The 21,624-nt window shown below is 44.8% G+C and overlaps 1 protein-coding gene across 1 annotated transcript; it reads left to right on the plus strand.

The window, feature by feature from the left end:
• The first annotated feature begins 15,433 nt into the window (after positions 1-15,433).
• LOC119152098 (helix-loop-helix protein 13-like) lies at positions 15,434-17,452 on the plus strand. Its single transcript, XM_037396841.1, has 2 exons — positions 15,434-15,911; positions 17,415-17,452. Exons 1-2 carry the CDS (start codon positions 15,434-15,436, stop codon positions 17,450-17,452), a joined length of 516 nt encoding a protein of 171 aa, XP_037252738.1.
• Positions 17,453-21,624: the final 4,172 nt, after the last annotated feature.

The raw sequence follows: 21,624 nt of genomic DNA on the forward strand, positions 1-21,624 counted from the left end.
CAGAGATGCCAAATCTGCGGTGTGGCTTGATGATCCAAGTTGACACCGGCCATGAGAACAGTTTTGTTTCCTCCCCTTTGGTCACTTCCATAAATGCCAAGTTTTGGGCAACACAATGTACGGCATTTCCAGCAAACCGCTCAATGATCTCATTTGCATTGCCAGGTTTTTTTTGGTTGTTTTTTTTTTTTTAATGCTTTTTCTTTTAGCCATACATTTTAGATTAAAAAATAATAATCATGCAATCTCTCAGGAAATTGGGCTTTCAAAACTGGGACACAAAGAAGCATGGTCCAGTGGAGATCTGAGCAGGCAGACTTTACAGCCCTGCAGCCGCTTGTTGGATACCCTTTTTCATTCAGATTAGTTTCAGCTTCTGGCCCATGCCCTCCCATCACAAGTAATTTTTTTTAACCTAATGCCTTTCCAAGGGTTCTCTCATTCAAGGGAACTACAAACTCAACAGCCAGTTGTTAATTTCGCTTGTGAATGTATAGTCCTTATCGAGCTTTGAGTCTGATTTAAAGTGATTTCTGAGTGGGGAAATTACAGCCCAAAAGAGAACTATCAGTTGCCCATTTCCTACACACAGGAGGTCTGAATGTTATCAGCGAAGTTGCTCAGAGAGCTTCCCATCTCGTACGTAAGAAGAAAAAGGGTTTTGAGTGAGCTTGAGAATACAAATGCAGAAGGACCCTGGCATACTAGGCTTGTCCTGGCATTTCATGACCCTAGACACAATACCATTTTATCAGCTGGAAGGAGGAACAATGCCACTCACAGATGGAAATTACACAGTATTTGTACCAAGAAACCTGGACAGGTATGGTGGAGACTACTGGGAAGTTCAGCTTTGTGGAAGGAAGATTGTTAAATCTTTCCTAAGCTTTCTATTGGTTCCATCTATTGAGACTTACCGATTCAGAGTGGCTTAACAGTCTCTGCGAACCAGCAAAAAGCACCCATAAAATCTTTAATAAAGAAAATGTTTTGGAAAGCCAATTTGACCTGGTCTTCTCCAAATGAAGGGACTACATTCAAGCTTTGGAAATTCTTCCTCTGCATTGTACAGATGCCCTCTCACTGACCCATAACTTCATTTAACTCTCCTCAAGAGGAAGAAAGGAATCCCTGCTAAAATTATTAGCTTTCACAAAGAATATTTTCTTTGAGGAAATGGCCAGCACACGTGCTTTGCTTTCTCAAAGGACTTCCATGAATACAGCACAAACTCTGCGCTCCTGCAGCTAGGAGGCTTTTTTCCAAAGGCAAACACGTATTAGTACCCTGTAATACTCGTCTCTCCTGTTGCACTTCCCACGGAGATGGCAAAGAGACCTCCTTCCTAATTTCTTGCTGTATATCACAGCTACTTCGGATGCTCAGTGCCCCTTGGTCCCATATCCCACTTCTTTCAAACTGCCTTTACTTCTGCAAAATATGAGTCTGTTGGCGCAAAGCACAGAGTGTTCGGTGGGTAGCAAACATGTCCAACACCTTCAACTGCCTTTTGTTCAGCTGCCTGCCCACCCCCAAAAGAAGGATCACAAAGCAGGAGATTTAGACCTGAAATGCAGCCCAGGGATGTTAGCTGGAACCCCACTACAGCCTCATAAGACAACATCTGCCCTGGCCTTTTGGAAGGGAAAACCAAACCAGAACGAATTTGCACAACATGTAATCGAACACAGTTGTTCTCAAAGGTGAGGAGAAGGACATTTGTGCCGTCCTCCTAGCATCCATCGAGGGCCCTATATCCCTAATGTGATCTTGTTCAGCTTCTTGGTCATATTTTCTGCATGTAGCTGGAGGAGTTTCCCCCTCGTGGAGGTTTGCTAACCATAAGGGTTGCAAAGAGTGCAGGAATATTAAGAACAGTTGACAGAAGAGCTCTCAGGGTGACGCAAAGGCTCCTGGCTTACCACTCAGCGTACAGGCCCTTAGGATAATGCATAGCATCTTATTGTTATAATTATTGTTACTTTCATTAAAGTAGAGGAGATGAGAGACCCATAAGGGGAGGAGAGCCTGAAATCATGCATACCTTTTTTATGACACCCAATACAAACTGTGGTCCGAGCCAAAGCACCCAGAAAGCCTATCTCATCAAATCCAGCAGTAGTAGTGAAAAGAGACCTACAAGTTATTTGATAAAATGCCACGTTACGAGATATCGTGGCCTCAGACACAGGGAACTTCAAAGCTACTCCCAGCTATGGCTCTTGCAGAGAGCTGCTGCCTCTCAGTCCATGTTCAGCTTGTTATTTCAGAACACCCAGGGGTGCTTTCCAGAAAATGCTGCCTATTCTGAAGAAAGCGGGTGTTTCCCTTTTGTTCAATATCAGATCAAAAACCTCCTCAACTCTTTGTTTCCCCACAGTGAGGGGGAAATGCAAGGCATTTTTTCCCATGCAAGGCAATGCTTTGACACCACGAGCTCCATCAATTAAAATATTCCACCCTGAAACTTAATAGTTTTTCAGCTGGGGTATCTATTGCACTAAAAGAAAGACCATAGCTGCTGAAATTTAAGCAGGAAGCTAGAAGCTGCACACCATAACCCACTCTGGTTTGCTCCCACTGCTGGATTTTGCAGGGATGCTGGTTTGAGAGCAGTGACTCACGCCTTCTGCTAGCAAAGCCAAAGGGACATCTTTGGCAGCAAGAGGAGTCAGGGTAGGCAGAGTGAGCATCTGCTCATGGCTGAAGCAAGCACAACAAAACCATAGCCTGTCATCCTATGAGACACAGCATTTCTCAGACTGCTACCATATTGTTCGGGTGAGTGCTAATTAAGCCTGTCACGTCACCCAGCCAACACGGGTACAAAGTGTTCCTGTTGCCTAGTATAGCCACACGCAAGCTGAGATGATCGCATGTATCTCCATTGCACCTTCCAATCATACTTCAGACCAGAAATCAGTATAAACCACAGGTTTCCCAAGCAAAAGGATGTTTATTCACACAGTTGTCATTCCAGGCATCACAAAACATAGCCTTCTCACTTCTTCCCAATGCTGTGCAAGTACCATCACGCCCAAAGCAGCTATTTCTTCATCTTCAAAATGTTCCTCCCTCTAACATGTTCTCGGCAGCTCCCCACAGAGAAGTCACGCACATGCAACTGACCTTGAGCAAAACACAGTGTCACCTCCAGTGCTGTGTCCATCCCACGTTCTTCAGCTCTTAGACATCTCAGAATCTGCAACAACGAATAGAAGCATATTAATCTTTCTGATCCATCTTCCTGCAATCCACCAAGCAGTGTCCTATAGCTTGTGACTGCTGGCTTATTACCCAGTCCTCACAGAACGCATTAATCACTTTAAGACATAATAAAGCTTTTTAATGAAGAACAAACTACAGCTGTTAGGAAAAAGCAAATGCTAGGCTAGCTTTTGTGGGCATATCATACAGCAATGCTGCTATAGCGAACTTCCCATTTTGATGCATGCAGTTGACGTTAACTGGCACAAACAGAATGTTAGCTTTATAATTATTCTAATATTTTCTTTTTTTTTTTTTTTAATTATGTGAGACACTGATGCTAAAAAGCAATGCGCTCAAGGAAAGCTCTGCTGAAGTCAGCGGGAGGCAATGGTTAGGCAATGTGGCGAACTCTTCAACAAGCAATATTTTAACCCATCTTGGTAACTTGAATTAGTCCCAAAGCATTAACCCCACACGCCTTGTCTTCACCTCTGTCTCAGTTGTCTACATCAGATACGGCCAAGACACACAAAGCCGTGCACTGCAGAGCTAGCCATGCTGACCTTAGCTGAGGTGAGGCAGTTCATGCAGAGCTTGGAGCTGCTGGAGTTAGGCTCTTGCTGGTACCAGCTCGCTCTGCTGTGACTGCATGGTCTGACATGTAGCCCAGGAAAGGGAATGGCAAGAGCTTGAGGACACATGACCCGTGTAGAAAAGTCAAATGGAGCCAAGCTAAGCCCATCAACTAAGTAAAAGGCAAAGAGGAAGACAGAACATGGGGACAAACTGTGGAGTCACAGATATCAGTGGAAGCGGGGGAAAAATCAGTTTGAACATTAGGAAATGTCTTCTGTTAGTGAGGATGGGAAAGCACTAAGTGAGGCTGCAGTCACTGCCAGCCTCTAAGAACGGGTAAGACATGTCTGTTAGGGTGGAAAAGGTGCCATCGGTCATGCATTAGGGAAAGAAGAAATACATGGCTTACTGAAGCCCTCTGCAGCCACACTGTCCAAGAGGATTTATTTATATGAATAAATGCCATATTTTGGGGATTTGGGGACTCTGCATTTTTTTAGGATTTTTGCTTTTGCAGTGTACCGGATTCTCTAGTTGTACTGCATTGCTTCTGGCTGAACTATAGAACTATGAACAATGATAAACCCTCTGGGTTTAAGGCATCATGTTGATCACACTGGGATCACACCATCTAAACCACTTGGTGAGGTTTACCTTAGATATATCTGAGTCAATCTGAAAAGTAGTTTACATTCGTCATCTGAAATAAGTATAACTTACTCTCATTATTCCCCCCAACCTTCTATACTTAAGCTTTTCACCTATGGTCTCTGCACACACATCCTTTTGCAGAAAGGTCAAGCTAGCTAGAGGAAAAATAAACTTCTGCACATGGAGAAGACAGCTCTACCATGCTCCTCTTAGGACTCATTCATCACCCAGTTTTGGGCCAATGGACCATGAAACTCAACAGCCTGCCCAGGTCCTGCCATCATGAAGACTGAGGGCAGCCCCCTTCCTCCCCCTGGAAGCAAACCTGGGTGGTGTGGTTTCACATCTGACCTGCATGTGTGAGGGTTGTGGATAACCCTGCTTCTCTATTCTACCGGTAGTAGCTTAAATAAGACTGGCTTTCATGAAAGCCAGACCATTGTTTTATAATGCCCTGTAGCATGAAGGGTCTGCCTGAAAAATGCCTAGTTGCCACCTAGGATCTCCCTTCCTCCAGGGCAGTAAAAAGCCAGGTAAAGAATCTGCAAGTGCAAGGGGTCAAATGAACCTGACTACAGAGTTTCTGCAGCTTCATGTCCGTGCCAAGCATTGCCAAGAAAGACTTGTGCTCCGTTACACAGAGGCCAAGTGAAGAACAAGGTTTTTCATTTCTGTGTGTTCACGTGTGTGTGTTTGTGGACATGGGGAAGTTTAGTCTCTTTACTTGTGGATTTCACTGGTATTTCCAGTGAAAAGGACAGTGCTTTGATGCTGGAGGCTGGGTATGTTCCTTAAGAACTGGGGGTGATTCCAGAATGTAATTATAATATTAGTACAAATAAAGCATGACATTTCCTACTACAGCACATCTAGAAAGAATTTTTACATAGTTTTTAAGACTCCAGAGTCACTTTAGCCCAATGGAGGCAGCCAGTCACGCTGGAATACCAGCTGCTCAGAAGAGCACAGACTACTTCAAAGAATGAAGTGTTTAAAATATCATTTTTTTAAAGAAGTGACTTTCCTTTGTCTTGCTTCACTGATTTTCAGTGAGCTGGATAGATTAAGTTACTGCATCATGAGCAATAGTTGAATTACGATCATGAGCATACTTTTCTTTGGTGAACTTGTAGAGAAAATGAATACCATTTTTCCACATACCTGAGGAATAAAAGCACTTGTGGAGAGGAATCTCTCCCACAGGGAACCCTTGTGTACTTTGCAGTAGTATTTTATTAAGAGTTGGAGAGTTCAAGGGTCTCACAAATGTAAGTTTTCAATTAGCTTTCCATTGTGTCCCAAACAGTCTCTAAATACTCAACTAAACTTTAATCCAATCACTTGATTTGACTCCAAGCATGATTTATCTTTTAATCATCATCTGTTCAATGAGAGGGAAAAGAAAGCAAACTTGTTCTTGGCCCATCATGACTCATACATGATTTTACTGCGATCAGAGTTGTGTTTTCCTTTTGGCTGATGCCTTGGCAATTGCAAGCATTGGCTTGGCTTTCTGTTTAGGTATGATCTTTCCTGCTCATTTCCCCACCTCTCCAAAATGTTGAACAGCACTGAATGTTTGTCCTTTATACCTTTTCCCACCGAGGCACGTGCATATTTTTTTAAAAATATCTTGATGTTGCATTAATCAAAAGTGTCTGCTGTTTGACCTGCACTCAAAACACAAAACATGTTTTAAAAAAAGTGGCTCACTATTTTAAATGAACGGCGCTTTTCTGGAAGGACATATTACACAGAAAACACTACAAACAGTAAGACACAAACCAGCTAGTACCTTCTGGGTTCCCACTAAGAGCTTGGCTGTTGGAACTGGGGCAGTGGTGTTTCCTAGCAGAGAGAGCCTGATGAGATTTGGTCCTTCTTCCATGTGGCCGGCTTGCTGGCCTCCTGAGGTGGTACCCATGGTGTGCCTTGGTTTCTCCACCTGAAAAAAAAAAAGATTTTCATGCAGCACCTTTAAAATACTGTTCTACCTTCTGTAATTTCTCCATAACAGCTGAATGTTAAGTGGCCACCACAGCGTATAGATAAATCCTAGGGGGAACTGCATGCTGCCAGCTGGCCCCCTGGGAGCTGCAGCTCTCTGTTCACAAGCCACAGCCACAACATTTAATGACCTACCTCCCCAAAACATCCCAGCCACGTGCTTTTGCCGTCACGCCACAGTTAAGTGCATCTTTCAGGCTAGAAGAAGGAATGCACCCAACCTTTGCCCATGAATGGCATGAACTGCAGAGCCTTTGAGGTCTGAAAGTGTTGTGCAACATCTTCTCATGCATTATTATTCGTGTCAGTGGCTTGTGCAACTCACAGTTCCAGCTAACAGCGGGGGCAGATTTTGCAAAAAGCTGCTCTCATCACAATGCACTGGCTGCCCAGAGCTGTGAAGTAGCAGAACTCCCCAAAGCATACAGGTTCCTCAAGAGATTTCCCATTTAAGTCTTCCTCACTACGGCTAGAAATTTCAGACAAATTCCTTGAAGGCTGACTCAGATATCAGCAAGGCTAGTAATTTTTGATTCCTCTGAGTGCCAAAGTTTGGAAACAAACAATTTCATGAAAAGCCCAGGTGTTTTTTGTTGTTTTTTTATTATTATTATTTTTATTATTATTATTTTAATTGGGGTATGTGTTTTCTTTTGGTTTTTTTTTTTTTGGGGGGGGGTGTTCTTTTTTCTTTTTTTTTTTTTTCTTTTTTTGGGAAAACCAGAGTAGACAGTCCCTGCAGGCTATAGACAACTACCTCCCCCAAATGCATTCAGATGGAAAAGAGAGGAAGGCTTTTCAAGCTAATTTCATGACCTAATTGGCCAGTTCTGCTAGGCAGGAGGAGACACTTGTCTATGGGTTCCACAGGAACAGCCATTCTAAGCCTGGCCAGGAATCTGCACTCTCCTGGCTCTGATGTAGCCAGTACCAGACCCTCATGGAAAGAGCACAGGAATCTGCTTATGCTAGTAATTTCCCTGGCACCCTCCCCCAGCTTCCAACCACCTGCAATTCAGGGACTTCTGGAGTTGTGGCTGGATCTTGCTGAGGCTGCAACTATTTGAAATGTCAGGGTTTTTTCCCCCATGGATTCAAGAGGCCGTCTGAATATCACCAGGCAGCATTAACCTGGGCAGTGAAGGAGACATGCGTAGGTTTGTATCATGCATTTGCAGAAACTCCCATGCCCAAAGCTTCAGTAAATGGACTTGCTTGTGGAGCTACTGAACACTCAAGTGAAAAGACAGACCCAGCTTAGCAGCCTGTAGGCCAGCTTAGAGACTGCGGGGGAGGCTGTGGTTGCTGTAAGTGATATTCATCTGGAAGCTGGTGCTGAAGCATCCTTCTCCCACTCATAGGCAACTCATCCCACTCCATTACCTGCTTCTGATTTCCTGCCAGCATCAGTAAAGACAACCCATTCAGCCACTTCAAGTGCAAACATCTTCACAGGCAGCTCAAGTTAGCTTTAGAAGATGACTTTGTGACCCAGCTTCCCATGCAGGTCCCTGTTTAACAGGCAGTAGTAATTAGGTGCCTCATTAGGGAAGCAGCACTAGCCTGTACTTCCCTGGTCCATCTCCATTTGCTCATTCCTATGGCTGCTGCTGGCAGAGGTTCTGCCTCTTCCCAGTGGTTTTGCTATTGGGAAGGTTGTCCTTTGCCTCCAGGGGATTAGCTAGTTGCTCCCCAGTGCCAAGCCATGCTTCAAATCTGACCTTTGCAACTGGGCTACTTGGCAGTAAATACAGGCATGGTGCAGTCTTCTGCCATGAAATCGGACGCACACCTTCAGCAAAGGCAGTAACAGCCTGCCAGCGTATGCAGATCCTTTGGTGGTCTATCACTCGGAGACTCTGAATCAAGATTAGATGTATCCTTTTAAAAAAATGTCCAACTGCAACAACAAGATACCCGCTGGGCTTGGGGCCAAAGCTGCTGGGTAACCACCAAAGGCGTGTGTTATCACAGCGATCAGACTAGAGGATCTTAATGATTCCCTTCTGGCTTCAAATCCTATGAAAACTCCCTTCATGTTGATGCTGAATTCATGGAGCAGGAATTCGCTTGGGACCCTGCCCAAAATGACTGGCAGCCACCACAGTGCATCTAAACACCTCACCCTTTTTATGGTGGGAGCCTGCATCCGTGCTGCTGGGAACGGTTCTCAGGTCTTTCATTGTGATGCTCATTTGTTTGCCACTGCCTCTTTCTCTCATGTGGTCAAGTAATCATGACCTTGCTCTTCTGCACACCTGCCTCAGAAAATGGTATCACTGCTGATCACCACTGATTCAGAGCAGGGAGGGAAGGATGAGAGATGATGGAATTAAGCTTGCTTTTGTCTTAGGGGGATTCATCTGATCCAAACCTTCCCCAAGACTCTGGCTCCCTCCTTATTGCTGTGAAACACTTGCCTTTCACACAGAGACCCCTGGCTCCTGGCTTTGATCCAACAATGACCTGTTGGCAGGAAAAAGGAAGAAAAACTGAAAAAACAGAGTGGGACCATCATCATCCCTGGAAGGGGACTGTGATGCTGGTTATCCCAAGCTTCCCAAGCAGGGCAGGCTGATGTGGGGTCTAACTGCAGAGCTGTGTCTTCACTAACCATGCTCAGTGAATTTAGAATCCAGGTCGTTCCAAAATTGCCTTTCCAGACTTAATTTTTGCATTTTCCATGGAGTACAGCAAGCCACTCACAGTCCTTTGGCTGTCCCCATCTGTTGCTGTCTTTGTCCTCACACAGATTTAAGAGTTTTCTTTTCCAGACCAGTTTGTTGTCATGGCTGGCACCTGATCTTGTTCCCAGATTCCTGTTTTTTCTCTCCTGTTTCTGCAACACAAAGCAACTCATTAAACAAAAAAGAAAAAAAAAGAGACACTCTTCCCTCCCCCAGTGCAGCATCATGATAACACGGTGTGACAGCTCTCCATTAGAACCAGGTTTTGTGCGTGCTTAGTCCTGCCACTGTGTCCACTGAGTCAACCAAGGCTAAGAGGAACTGAGTTGCATCCAAAGCACATCTAAAGTGGTTGGTAGCAGCCGGGAAGAACTACCTCCCGGATGGACAGCGGGGCTGAAGCGTCTCACGCAGGCAGAGGTTTTCCCAAGCTATTGTTCCTGTTTTATAGTGCGAACATGTGCTGGCTCCCCATAAAGTGGCAACAGCTGTCAGTCAAACAGACATCACTCTGTAAATCTGCCCCAGTGACTCTGTTTTCAAACCCGAGGTCTCCAGGCAGGTTTATGAGGTGCCGCCTGTGTGATTAACAAGTCCCAAGGACCGCTGTGCAGGTGCAGCGAGCAGGAGGGGAGCAGGGCTGGAGGGAGCTGGGGACCAGGTCCCAGCCCAGCCAGAGCCCTGCCATCAGCCACACCAACCTGCACTTCAGGCTTTGCTATCTGAGAGTCTCAGACTCTGAAATTCCACAAAGATGACACATTAATGGGAAATATCATGAGATTTCTGACAGCGGTGCAAGCTGCAGCTGCACAAGCATGGGTTTCTTCTGTCCCATCCGTTTGGCTGGGCCCAGCTGTGTCCCCCTCATCAGCTCCCTCCTTAGGGAAAGCAGAAAGGCTAAAGAAAAAAATGAGCCTCAATACAGGTATGGCTGACAATATTTTTTTTTTTTAAAAGCCCACCAATTCTATTTTTTTTTCATTGTCATGAATACAAACAATGCAGATATTCAGGATTTCTTGTACCCAAAGAAAGGGCACCAGTAGCTCCAGGAATGGACAACCCACCCCTTTAAAAGCTCTTCATGCACCTTGCAGAAGACTTGCTTTCTACAGTGGTTTTGCCAAGGGGCTAAGATTTGTTTTCCTCAAGAAGGAGGGGGCAGAATGATTTTCTTAGTTCCTGGTGGCTGACTGACTTACCTGTGAATGGGAACAAGGCATCTAAAGTTACCACATTGAGATATCCAGATAAACCCACTAATAACAGCACTCAATGTCACGCAAATGACAGTTTTTCCTCTCCCTAGAGATATTTCTCATCAGTTACAGAGGTAGGGTTATTCATGGGCACTACCTGCAATCCCTGAATGCAGCATTATATTAACCTTGCTAGGGATATGCTTCAGATGGTCAAAGAAGTCACTGAGATGCAGGGCAAGCAGCCTTCCTGAGGCTGTTGCATGAACACCATTTTCCTTCAGAGGTTCCCATGAGCACTTCCATCCCTTTAAGACTGAAACTGTACAGCTAAGCGTAGGCTGACGCACGCGTTGTCTCCCAAAGATGACCATTCAGTCCAATGAGCAGTCACAGACCCCAGTACAGTGACTTGGAAGAGGAATTATTTGGCAGCAGCAGTCCAGAAGTCATCCCCCAACTCATAAAAAGCTCTGTGAAAAAGGGGAAACCACAAGTGAGTGTTTTTATTAGAGAAAATACCTTCCTTCTCCTAGAGACTGGGATTAATTTTCTGTAGCTTTGCAAACACCCTGCAGAAAGGTTAAAGTAACCGTGTTCACTTTTAAACACCAAAGACTTTTAAAGCAAAGACTGTCTTGACTAGTTTATAGGAATAATGAAATAAATCAAAGTTACATTAACAGTCATTCACCAGTGCCTTCTTCCAGAAACTTTGACGTCTGATGTTTCTACCCTGCGAGTAATAAAGGTCCTGTTACCTTTTCCGCTTAAAAACAACATCCTGCATATGCTATGAAGGTTTCATTTCACAATCATTTTAGCATCTCAGAAATAGCCATTATCCCTTTGAAATTCACTTGCCCTGGAAATCCGTGTTCTGCTTTTCATTACATCGTTACATTTGCTATTGTTTTAGGTTAAAAAGAAGCACATTCCATTGTTAAATGATAATACTTGCACTTTTCTTGCCCCCAGAACTTCACAAACGATGTGCCCAGTAATTCAGGTATCCCAGGCATGGCATGTGGCTCAAAAGAAGGTATAGAAGCTTGGTGGTCCACCCTTTAGCTGTGGCCGTAAGGAGCTCAACTAGCCAATTAAGAGGCCAGCTCAGGTCCTGGAGATCCCTCTCCGTAGCTCTAGTTTGGCAGTGCCAGTACTAACACATGCTAAGTGAGCCACACCACCAAGACCTGCACTGTCCCACCTGGATAAAGCATTCCCCAAGATTTTTTACTTCTTTCATCTGGTCTTCTCTGTTCATCTGGGACCCAATTCCCAGCTCGGATGATGAGCTGCACAGCATAATGTTGGATTAGCAGCAGTGACATGATGGACTTGTTCTGTGGAGTCATCTAACTTGAAAGTAAAGCATCTGGTCCTTTCTACATCTGTTCTTTGTCCAGGCCAAGGACTGACTCCCTTTATTAAGCAATTAAAGATGATGGAAACATGCTCAAAATGAATGTCCAGGGGGGTAAAAAAAAGGGGGGGTGTGGGGAGCCACTTTGCCAGAACTGGGAGTTTTTGCTGACTCCATTAAAAATATCATTGGGAAGGTTCCATAAGCTGATTCTGAGATAAGGCCCATGGGACAAGAGGGGGAGAGAAAATTCTACCTCCAAAATAACCCCAAGGAGACCCTGTTATCTTTGAGATACAGGTACAGGGTAACAGCTTTCAGCTGCTGAGTCACTGTGAAGAAAAAAAAATGCAGTGGAAATATTCCCTGAAATCAGGTTTCCACCCAAAATTCTATGAAATAGGCAAAATCACAGAGTCTGCTATGGACGTATTTGTTCAGGTGACAGGGAAAGGGGGACAGTACTGAGAAAGGTAGTTCCCAGCACAAATAGAGAAAATTATAAAGGGAGATGTAGATATTTAAACCTGGAAAAATTAAAACCCAAATGACCTTGGCTCCCTTGCCTTCACAGACAAACCCAGGACAAAATTTCTGACTCAAGAATTTGTTTTCATTAGACCCTACTGAATAAAAATGACCAGCAGCCAAATGTTATTTTTGGATCCCACTGGGTCTGAAGAGGTTTTAGGGGAAATGGTGGTTGAGCAGATCATAACATTACAGTAATGTGTCACAATCAACAGCATCCTGACTCAGTGTGGTGCCCATGCTACCTTGTTCCCTGTTGGAGACTCCTCCACCCACATCTGGACAAGTGCAAACTTAACCCAATTAGTTGTACATTCCCTCCTTCTCTGATAAAGTTGCAGGAACACTGGGAGTGCAACAGTTCTGAAGTTGTGTGAGGGTTGTTCATATGAGGGATGGGAACCTCAGCTTCTCTTCTGAGATCTGACCTCTTTCATAGCTGGCTTTCTAAGGGGAAATCTTTTCTTGCTTTTCTCTTTCTTCCCTTCCGTCCCCTCCCCCATTCTGCTTTGTCCAGAGTCTCTCTGAAAGCCAAATTCCCCTTGAACACGCTAAAAGTAGGCTTGCTGGAACATCTGCTCTCCATCTGTGGAGCCAGACATATCCCCAGGCAACACTATTAGCAGTGATGGATCTGGAAGGGAACATTAAGCACCGAAGAAGCATCTGCCGAGAAAGAGGAACCCAGCACATAAACCTAACCATGTTATTTGCTGAGCCTCCTGGTCTCTGCCCATTGCTCCCAGTGGACAACAACTGTCTCCTCCGGAGGCCTGTTCAAGAGAAAACCTGCTGTTCCCTTGCGGATTTTAGTATTTTCAAGTGTCTTATGTTTGTGCCTAAGGTGGCCGAATGAGCAGCTCAGTTAAACAGTGACTGGGGAGCTGTGGAAACATCTAAAAGATAATCTGAAATGTGGGAACTACAAAGCATCCACTGGAGGCCAACGATGCAGCAACAGTGCCACCGAGGTGGTTTGGGGTAGAGGTGGCGCAGCAGGCAGAGGTAGGGAGCTCAGGCAGGAAGGCTTTTCTGCTGCCTTCTTTTCTGTATAACTGAGCCCAAATCTGCTTACAAGGGTGTAGAAGGGGCTGCTGGGATCGGACATGCAGCCCCGCTGCCAAGCATGGGGACTGTAATAAATGGTTTCTTTGGGGAATGTTACTTACACATGACACTGAGAAATATAGTGATACGATTTAAAAGAAACCATTGCAAGACAAAGTCTGCATCGGTTGGTCCGAGTTCAAGTCTCAGATCTCCCACCTGTGACTATGGTCATTCCTTTCACCCCTCCTGCCCTGTAGCCAGCTGCCTCGTCCCTTGCTGGGATTCATCTGGAGCAGAAGCTGTCCATCACTATGGGCTTTCACACCACCAATATTTTGTTATTATGTTGGTATCGTGACAAATTATTTGCTTTGTACTAAGCTAGTATAAAATTTGTGCCCTGAGCTGACCAGAGAAAGCTAGGCGCGTTCTCATTTTTTAACCACCATTTGCCCTGTATTGTCGCACTTGGTATTTTCCTTTGTCAAACAGATTTACAGATAATGGGTTTCTTGCTCAATTTGCACAACAACAAGAAAAAAAAGAGTTCTAGTGTTTCCTATACTGCAACCTTCTTATATCTACTCCTTGCAAAAAACTTTCCTGCACCCTGTTTTCTGTTGCCTTGAATTTCCTGGAGCAGGTAGAATTGTCACAAGGCAAAACCCCAGGTTACTAAGAAGAGTCATTAATAGCCTATGCCTTACCTTTAAATTAATCCCTCTATTCACAGGGCAAAGCTACCAGGACCGCATCCTAAGTCATTGTTAGATGGAGGACCTGATCATTCTTTTGGGTACATTAAAAATGCCTGTCATTTTATGCTCTCTGGCTCTTTATCTGAAGCTACTGAGACTTTGCTTTCAGCTGTCCTATCAGGAAGCTGTCTGTGGCTCATAAACTTCCCAGCAGACATCTCCTGAAACTTCACACAGCAGCATGATGTGAATTTGTGCGTGAAGTCAAGCATTTGATTAAGTGTCTTGATAAAAGTTCTTTATGACATGCTTCAGGAAAAACATTCAGGCTTTCTCTAACTTAAAACACGTTTCCATTCCATTCATCTAAGTCCTTAAAATACAACTTAAACTACTTCTGAATGAATTTAAACATTGGCTGAAGTATCGTGGAAATCAAAGAGACTGAAGCACCCACTTATATTATGCATTTGCTTTAAAGTTCTAGTGGTGCTCAACACCTTCCACCCCATTTGTCCAGCATCACAGGGATGCTGGACACCTCCTACTCTCCCAGTTTCCAGCACTTCTCAAGATGTGGCCCACCTGGTCCACCATTCTAGGACTGCACCCATTGTGATTATTACAGCTGCTGTTATTTTTCCTGTGCTTAGAATGGTCTGAGACAGAGCATCGAGTGTCTGCATTGCCCACAAAACATGCAATTTAAGTGTGAATCAGAAAACACAGTGAGCAAATGAGGTGGTGTTGGCCCACTTAGTAAGAGATACCACCGTGCTCCAATCTAACACAGCAGTGCATCCCACATTTTTATCCCAACTATTCTCTTGCTAGAACTGAAGAAGGTGTCACTAACTTCTGCTGTCAAAGAGGGCGGAACCATGTGTTTCTGACAGCATCATAATAGGTTTTTGTTTGTCCAGCCATAGGAGAATGTGGGTCTATTAACACTTAACCAAAAAAGAAAAAGGACTCTGTTTTGTTTCTTGCTCTAACTACTCCTAACCAATAACAATAACAACAAAATCCCTGCGCGAACCCTACTCTAAATAGCAAGTGGAGAGACTGAACTTGTGCAAGAACTCAAGAGCTGCTTCAGTGGATTTTTCAGCAGAAAGTCAATAGGAAATTCATTCTCTCCTGTTACAGTCGTTGATATTGTTTTGTAGATAACATAATAAAGACAGAAGCACGTGCACTAATTAGTTTTGAGTGGAGAAGAAGAGGATCATTCCCCTGCTGAGAAACCATGAAGTATTTAAATCATGAGCCTTACCTGGATTTGCAATTGGGAAAACTTTTGCGATAGTCTTCCTCAAAGACACAACCAGGACTCCCTGGCCCTGATATTTTTTGTGCTGGGTGTATTAGTGAAATGAGAGTCTCATTTTCTCGAGAATCGGCCTGAAGCTGCGAATATTCCCATCAGCTTGCCTCAGCCTGGCGGGTGGGAGGATGGAAGAGCTTTGTTACAGCTTCGAGCAGGAAGGCTCCACTCCCGAATTCCTCTTCTGGGAGCAGGCGGATCCCAGCGACCAGCTGGATGACTTCCTAGCCGAGTGGTGCCGGCCGCCGGAGCCGCCCTGGCCGCGGGCGCCCGCGGCGGCCGGTGCTGAAGTGGACAGCTCCCCCGCGCCGCCCGCGCCCGCCGCCCCGCCGCCCCCCGCGCCCCCCCGGCCCCGCCACGCCGCCAACCTCCGCGAGAGGAGGAGGATGCTCAGCATCAACTCGGCCTTCGACCAGCTCAGGTGCCACGTCCCCACCTTCCCGTACGAGAAACGCCTCTCCAAGATCGACACGCTCCGGCTGGCCATCGCCTACATCGCGCTCCTGGGCGAGATCCTCCTCTCCGGGTGCGATCCCAAATCCTACGTGGAGCAGTGCCTGAGGAACGGATTGCAGAGCCAACAGCGGGCAACCTGGAATACAAGCGGTGAGTGAATGGAGGGTTGGCTTTTTGGAGATCACAGAAATGCTTTGGGTTGCTAGTGAGAGAGAATCGGTCAAATTGCTTTTGAACATCCACTTGTCGCATCCAAATGGCTCTCATAACATACAACTCACCTTCAAAAAAAAGTAGCTGAGTAATGTCACATCAGGAAAAAAATATCAAACCTTTTCTTCTAACTTCATTAAGGAGGATTTTTACTAAATAAAAACAAACCCCTTTCCCCCCAGTTTTCTAAGCTCATGTGAATGATTTCTTTTGCAAACAAGATTAAAGATTTTTTTTATTCTCAGAATACATTTATAGACTTTTTTTTTTATTCTGTGCAAAGATATTCTTCTGTAATGCAAACTGATGGAGCCTGTAGAGATTTTCTTTATTTTCTTTACAAGTTTTCTTTAGCTTATACCTCACTGAGGAAAAAATACCTAGCTTTGAACATAAACACAATCTCATTCTTAAAAAAAATCTCATTCTTAAAATACACATGTTCATGTAGCCAAGAGTTTCTCAGAGATGTTACAGTTTAACACTGAGAACCAGGATACACAAGTCAGCACATTGAAATTTCAGGTTTGTTTCAAAGTACAGGGGAGCAAATGCCTATTTGCAATTTACATTCTTCTATAATTATTTCTATTTTAAAGTGAAGGATTGTTAATCCTGTTTTCTATTTGGCTTGTACTAAAATTCTGACTTATGTGGACTTGATCGTTGCGCTTGCTTCCACCAGAGCACGTTGTTTCATCAGTCCATTATATGGTGAAGATGGGAAATTGCCCAAGTGCCCCACACAGGCTCTCAGGTCCCAGATAGAAGGCAACAGGGTTTGTGTTACTTAGCAGTGCAGGGAGGAGCAGAGGGTGATTTTCAGTAGTTCTTGGCACTTTGCATTATGAGGTAATTAACACCTTCCTAACTCTGTCCCTTTGCTGTCTAAGTTCCTTTGGATTTTATCATTTTTTGGAACTGGGCCTTGAAGCATATCGGCCTTCTAAAGTGCAGCATAAGTAGAGAAAAGTCATTGCCAGAGAATATTCCCCCTTCATTTCACAGTTCAGTGTCAAAGGGCCAGAGCCTGCAGGTAAAAAGCAATCAGTTTACTTTAGAGGAAAAGTTAATCCAGTCTTTTCACCTTTTCTATTAATTTCCATTAGCTACATGACTGGGAAAATGACTCCTGATATACCCACTGATCAAAACTCTTGACTACAGAGAACATTTATGTTTTATTTTCCAGCTGCCCTCAGCTTTAATAGATAAACAGGTTTTAAAACAACACAAATGGCTCTCATTGGGATCACCTCTTTTGTCAGGCTTGTAGTTAACTAATATTTCTGAAGAGCTCCACTTGGAAAGATCTATATGAATGAGGTTGCTTTTCTGGAGACGCTGAATAGTTAACTTGTTAAATGCTAATTTAAATGTTTTTCAATCCATGCGGTATGTTTTTACTTTGTTTCTCTTTCTCCCTTCTGTTCTGTGCAGATCTGACAGCCCGCCTGTCTTGGGTAAAGTGGGATTAAGCAGTACCCAAAAGAAAGATCTTTAAAGGCAGCATATTGCAAAACCCAATGACCTGACTGCTGGATACCGGCTGTTAAATTCTCAGTACTGCAAGTAAAAGCATGGCACTTACAACTTTACTTATGGCCACAGATCGCTTTCTGGCCACATGTCAGGCATCCAGCCCCTTGTGGTGTTAATCCATTGCTGTGTAGGGCCTTCTGTTTCTCTTTCTTCTAGTTTCTCACACACTGATAGACAGCTCTTGCCTGAAAATAACAAAACATTAAAAATCAGTATCATTGCAATCACAGCAACAACAATATTCTCTTCCACTGGGTGAGAACTATGTCCAAATCACATTTCTAGCAGGTGGGAAAACCTACCCCTGATCACAAGAAAAAACTAAGCACCACCTGTTGCAACGTATTGATGGGCTTAAGATGCCCAGGGCTGTAAAAGTCACCAGTGATTTAGAGCACAGAGACATTAAAAGGCCTGGTTTTCCAGAGGTGAGAGACAGGTCTGTCTGTGTGTCACTCGAAACTTCCCCATGCCTTACTCCCAATGTGACAACTTTGGGAGGCCTGAATCCAAGGCACCGTGCTATGAAAAGGCCAATGGCTGCTGGCACTTGGCCACCATCACGGCATTTCTCAGCAGGTAGGATGCTAGATCTACATCAAAAAGGATGCATTTATTTTACCATACTGATTAGTTCTCTTTATAGCTTTGATCTCTACAGAGCAAAACCAGGTCAGGGACTGTGCTTGTACTCTGGTGGTTTTGGGTAGAAGCAGAGATGAAGAGGAGCCTTTGAGGGGGAACCTGAAGAGAATCTTACTTTTTCAATTTTTCTGTCAAAACAAAAGGGGGAATTTCATCCCAGCTGCAACAATGTATTTCAGTCAATTTAGAATAAAACACTTCACGTCAAACTTCTGACTCTTTTCTTTTTCACCCATTTAAGACACTCAGATGAATTTTTATAGGAAACTGCGCCTGAAAAGGTGAAAACTGTAAAAAACAGCTGAAAATGCGATTTTCCACTTTTACTTACTTCTCCACTCACCTTGGTTTCAAAAATACAAAGCAAAACGAAACAAAATCCCACCACAAAAATATCTACTGGATTTTACTTGAATAAGTAAATAATATAAACCTTTAAAATCTCTAAAATATGAAATCATTGGCTCCTCCAATTCCATTTCTCTCTTTTACTAGAAATGCAGCAGGTCCTGCAGACACACCTGGCTGGGAAACTGGGGCTTTGGTTGAGTTCCTGTTTCTACCTTATCTGCATGACTTGGGGCACATCACTGATGGGCTAATACACTCCCTTCTTGCTCCCTTGTTTACCTGACAGTCTTTCCAAGCCCACAAATGCTTCATTGTGTGCTCTTGGGCAATGCCTAGCACACAGGAACCCAGCTGGAACCTCCAGCTGGTAATACTGAAGTCACATCTATTTTTCCTGCAATGGTAAAGTGCTCCAGATGGGGCCACACAATACGTAAAGTGTATCAATGCAGCAATCCTGATGCTTTGCTTGATCTTTTAGATATGAGTTCACCTTTCTGCATCCTGAAAGACCAAGGTCTGTGTTATCACCCTGCTTCAGCTCACCTCACAGTCTGAGCTTAGCAGGTCTCAGCGGGGAAGGTGAGAAGAGCTTTAAATACCTACTGACTATCCACTCACATGAAAGCAATATAAGGAGATCAACCGGACTCACAAAGCCTTGAGAGGCCCCTGTGCAAGACCGGCAGGACAAGTGATGGGCCTGGAAGGTCTCCACACTGTCCTCCTGGCCCACAGCTACGCATTGGTGGTGTCTATACTCGTCTAAACTGGTCTAAACACCACAATCCAGGCAGAGAGATAGAAGCAGGAGACTGTTTTTTCTAGGAAAGTACGTGTGATGGCACCCAGAGAAGGCCATTCTCCCCCACCTGCTCTGGCAAGTCTGATCTTCTATGTCACTGAAGGTGACACAAGCATCACACATTAGCAGCAATGGGTGGTCAGAGATGGCTTGGTGCTTGGGTCCAGGATGCCCAAGTACTTGTCTGGGACCTCAAAAAAAGAAGAAACCATCCAGCTCCTCACCTTTAAAGCTCTGCAACACACCTTGGAGAAGTGGTCACATTACCACCTTCCTGGCAAGATTAAGGCAGGCTCAGTCGCATCAGTGGGATCACAGCCATCTTCTCAGGGCTGAGAGACCCCCATACTTATCTCAGAGTCACACAGCAAGCCAAGATCAGTGAGTGCTCTCACTGAGGCATGCAGGGGCAGGAACAGCCATGTGCCATTTCTCCAAAGCTGGACAGGACTTCCCACAGCAGACCAAAGGTGGCAGGCTGTCCCGATACCACAGCCCCCAGCACCTTTGGCCAGAGGAAGCTCTTTCAACAGCCCAAGGTGTGATGCTCAGCCATCTACGCAGTTTGGTTGCCAGCCTCCAGCTCTGTGCTAATGGGAAATGCAAAGATCTGCAGGTTCCCACCTCCTGAAGACACCACTACCATGCCGTGCCTGCAAAAACAGCACAATCTGTGTCAAGCCAACTATTTAGAATGTATCCAAATAGACCTGACAGTGCTTTCTGCAGGTTTTCATCAGGATGTATATTTCTTCAAGGTCCTTACTGATGGCAACAGGGGCCTGTGACTCATCCTTCCAAGACGCTTTCAGACGGACTCCACAGGTCACACAGTGTAGTCATCAGGGAGCAGTAACTGCCTCTCCAGTGTTGTCACGGCTAGTGGTGGAATAGCCTCCAACTGGGAACATATGTTATAAAAGCTCGTTCACAGCAAGCTCATTTTGGGTGTCCAAAATCCCTGGCTCCAGGTATGCCCCATTTCAATAGTATCAGAGACTGGACAATCTGCCTTACTTTTCTTCACAGTGCAGCAGAGGTTTGTGCTGGATACAAGACAATAATGCCAGAGCATGAAACACACACACATTTGCTGCAGACACCTGGCTACAAGCAGAAATCTCTTTCTTTGCCCTTTGCTCCAGCCTAGAAATCCTGGGTAATGAGTTCTGAAGCAGGCTGGGGGTGTGCAGTAGCAGCAGGAAAGCACACTCATATAAAGGTAATGTCAGGCACTCTCTCAGGTTTGCGCGCTGCTTGCCGTGGACAGACAACTAATCTGGAGATTACATTAGCATCAAAAGCATTGTAATGACAAAAGCAGGAAGAACTGTCCTGGAACAAAGAGATTTTCCTCAATGTAGTGACTCCAGCGAAGGAAGTTGAAGCTGAAGTTGTCCTCTGAGATGCAGACACCCGTGACTGATGCTCCGTGCCCCAACAGTGATGTCAGGAAAGAGAAATATCTGCTGAGCTTTCTGCAGCCCCGTTCCACCAACACCACCGTGGAGTTCCTGCTGGACTTGCCAGCTGTTTGAGTGCAGCTGGCCTGTGGTCTGCAGGCTGGCAAGCTCTGCAAAGTGCCCTACTGCAGAGGCACTCCCACCTATCGCTGCTGCTGTCAAGGAATCGTTGCACAAGGCATGGCTTTGAGGAACGGGCTGCTGGAATTTGATGATGACTCTAAGCTTGGAAAAACTGTAGCCAATAAATCCTGCAGCAGGATATGTAAGGATTGGGGTTTGGGTTGAAGTCAAAACCAGAAATAAAAATGTTCCTTTCGGGAGTTAAAACTCTAATCCTGGGCTCTTGAGTCAGTAAGTAGGAGTCAATACATTTATTGCCACCATTAAAACTGATGAAGCTGTTTCTCCTCACGCACACTCTGCTCTGACACCGGTATTGTTGCATCACCTTCAGTGGAGCCACACTTGATTGATGCTGGCTGGAGGGGACGGTCCACCTCTGCCTGCCCTCCCCAAGCTACCTGGAGTCTGACAGGCTGTTACAGCTGATGCACCAGCCAAAGGTGCTAAACCAAAGGATGCTTCTTGGGTGATGTCATTTGGATCCAACTGGCTGCTAAAATGGTGAATGTGTCATGCTATCAGATCTGTCTCTGTTTCACCCTCTCTGATGATTCCATTCATTTGGAATGAATAAAAGCAAATAAAGAGGGTATCAGCTCTCTCCAGTTGAAGGAAGCCAAGCTGGTGCTATGGCCTTCTTCCTGCTGAACAGTACAGAGGCAAATTGTCTCTTCAGGGATTTTTTTTTTTTCCAGGACAGCCATTCCTGAATAGCTCC

Source organism: Falco rusticolus, chromosome 8 (assembly GCF_015220075.1).
Source record: "Falco rusticolus isolate bFalRus1 chromosome 8, bFalRus1.pri, whole genome shotgun sequence".
In the NCBI taxonomy this organism is placed as follows: domain Eukaryota; kingdom Metazoa; phylum Chordata; class Aves; order Falconiformes; family Falconidae; genus Falco; species Falco rusticolus.

Coding starts and splice junctions, on each gene's coding strand:
- LOC119152098 (XM_037396841.1), top strand. CDS start 15,434: ATGGAAGAGCTTTGTTACAGCTTCGAGCAGGAAGGCTCCACTCCCGAA. Junction 15,912..17,414: donor GGCAACCTGGAATACAAGCG/GTGAGTGAATGG, acceptor TGTTCTGTGCAG/ATCTGACAGCCCGCCTGTCT.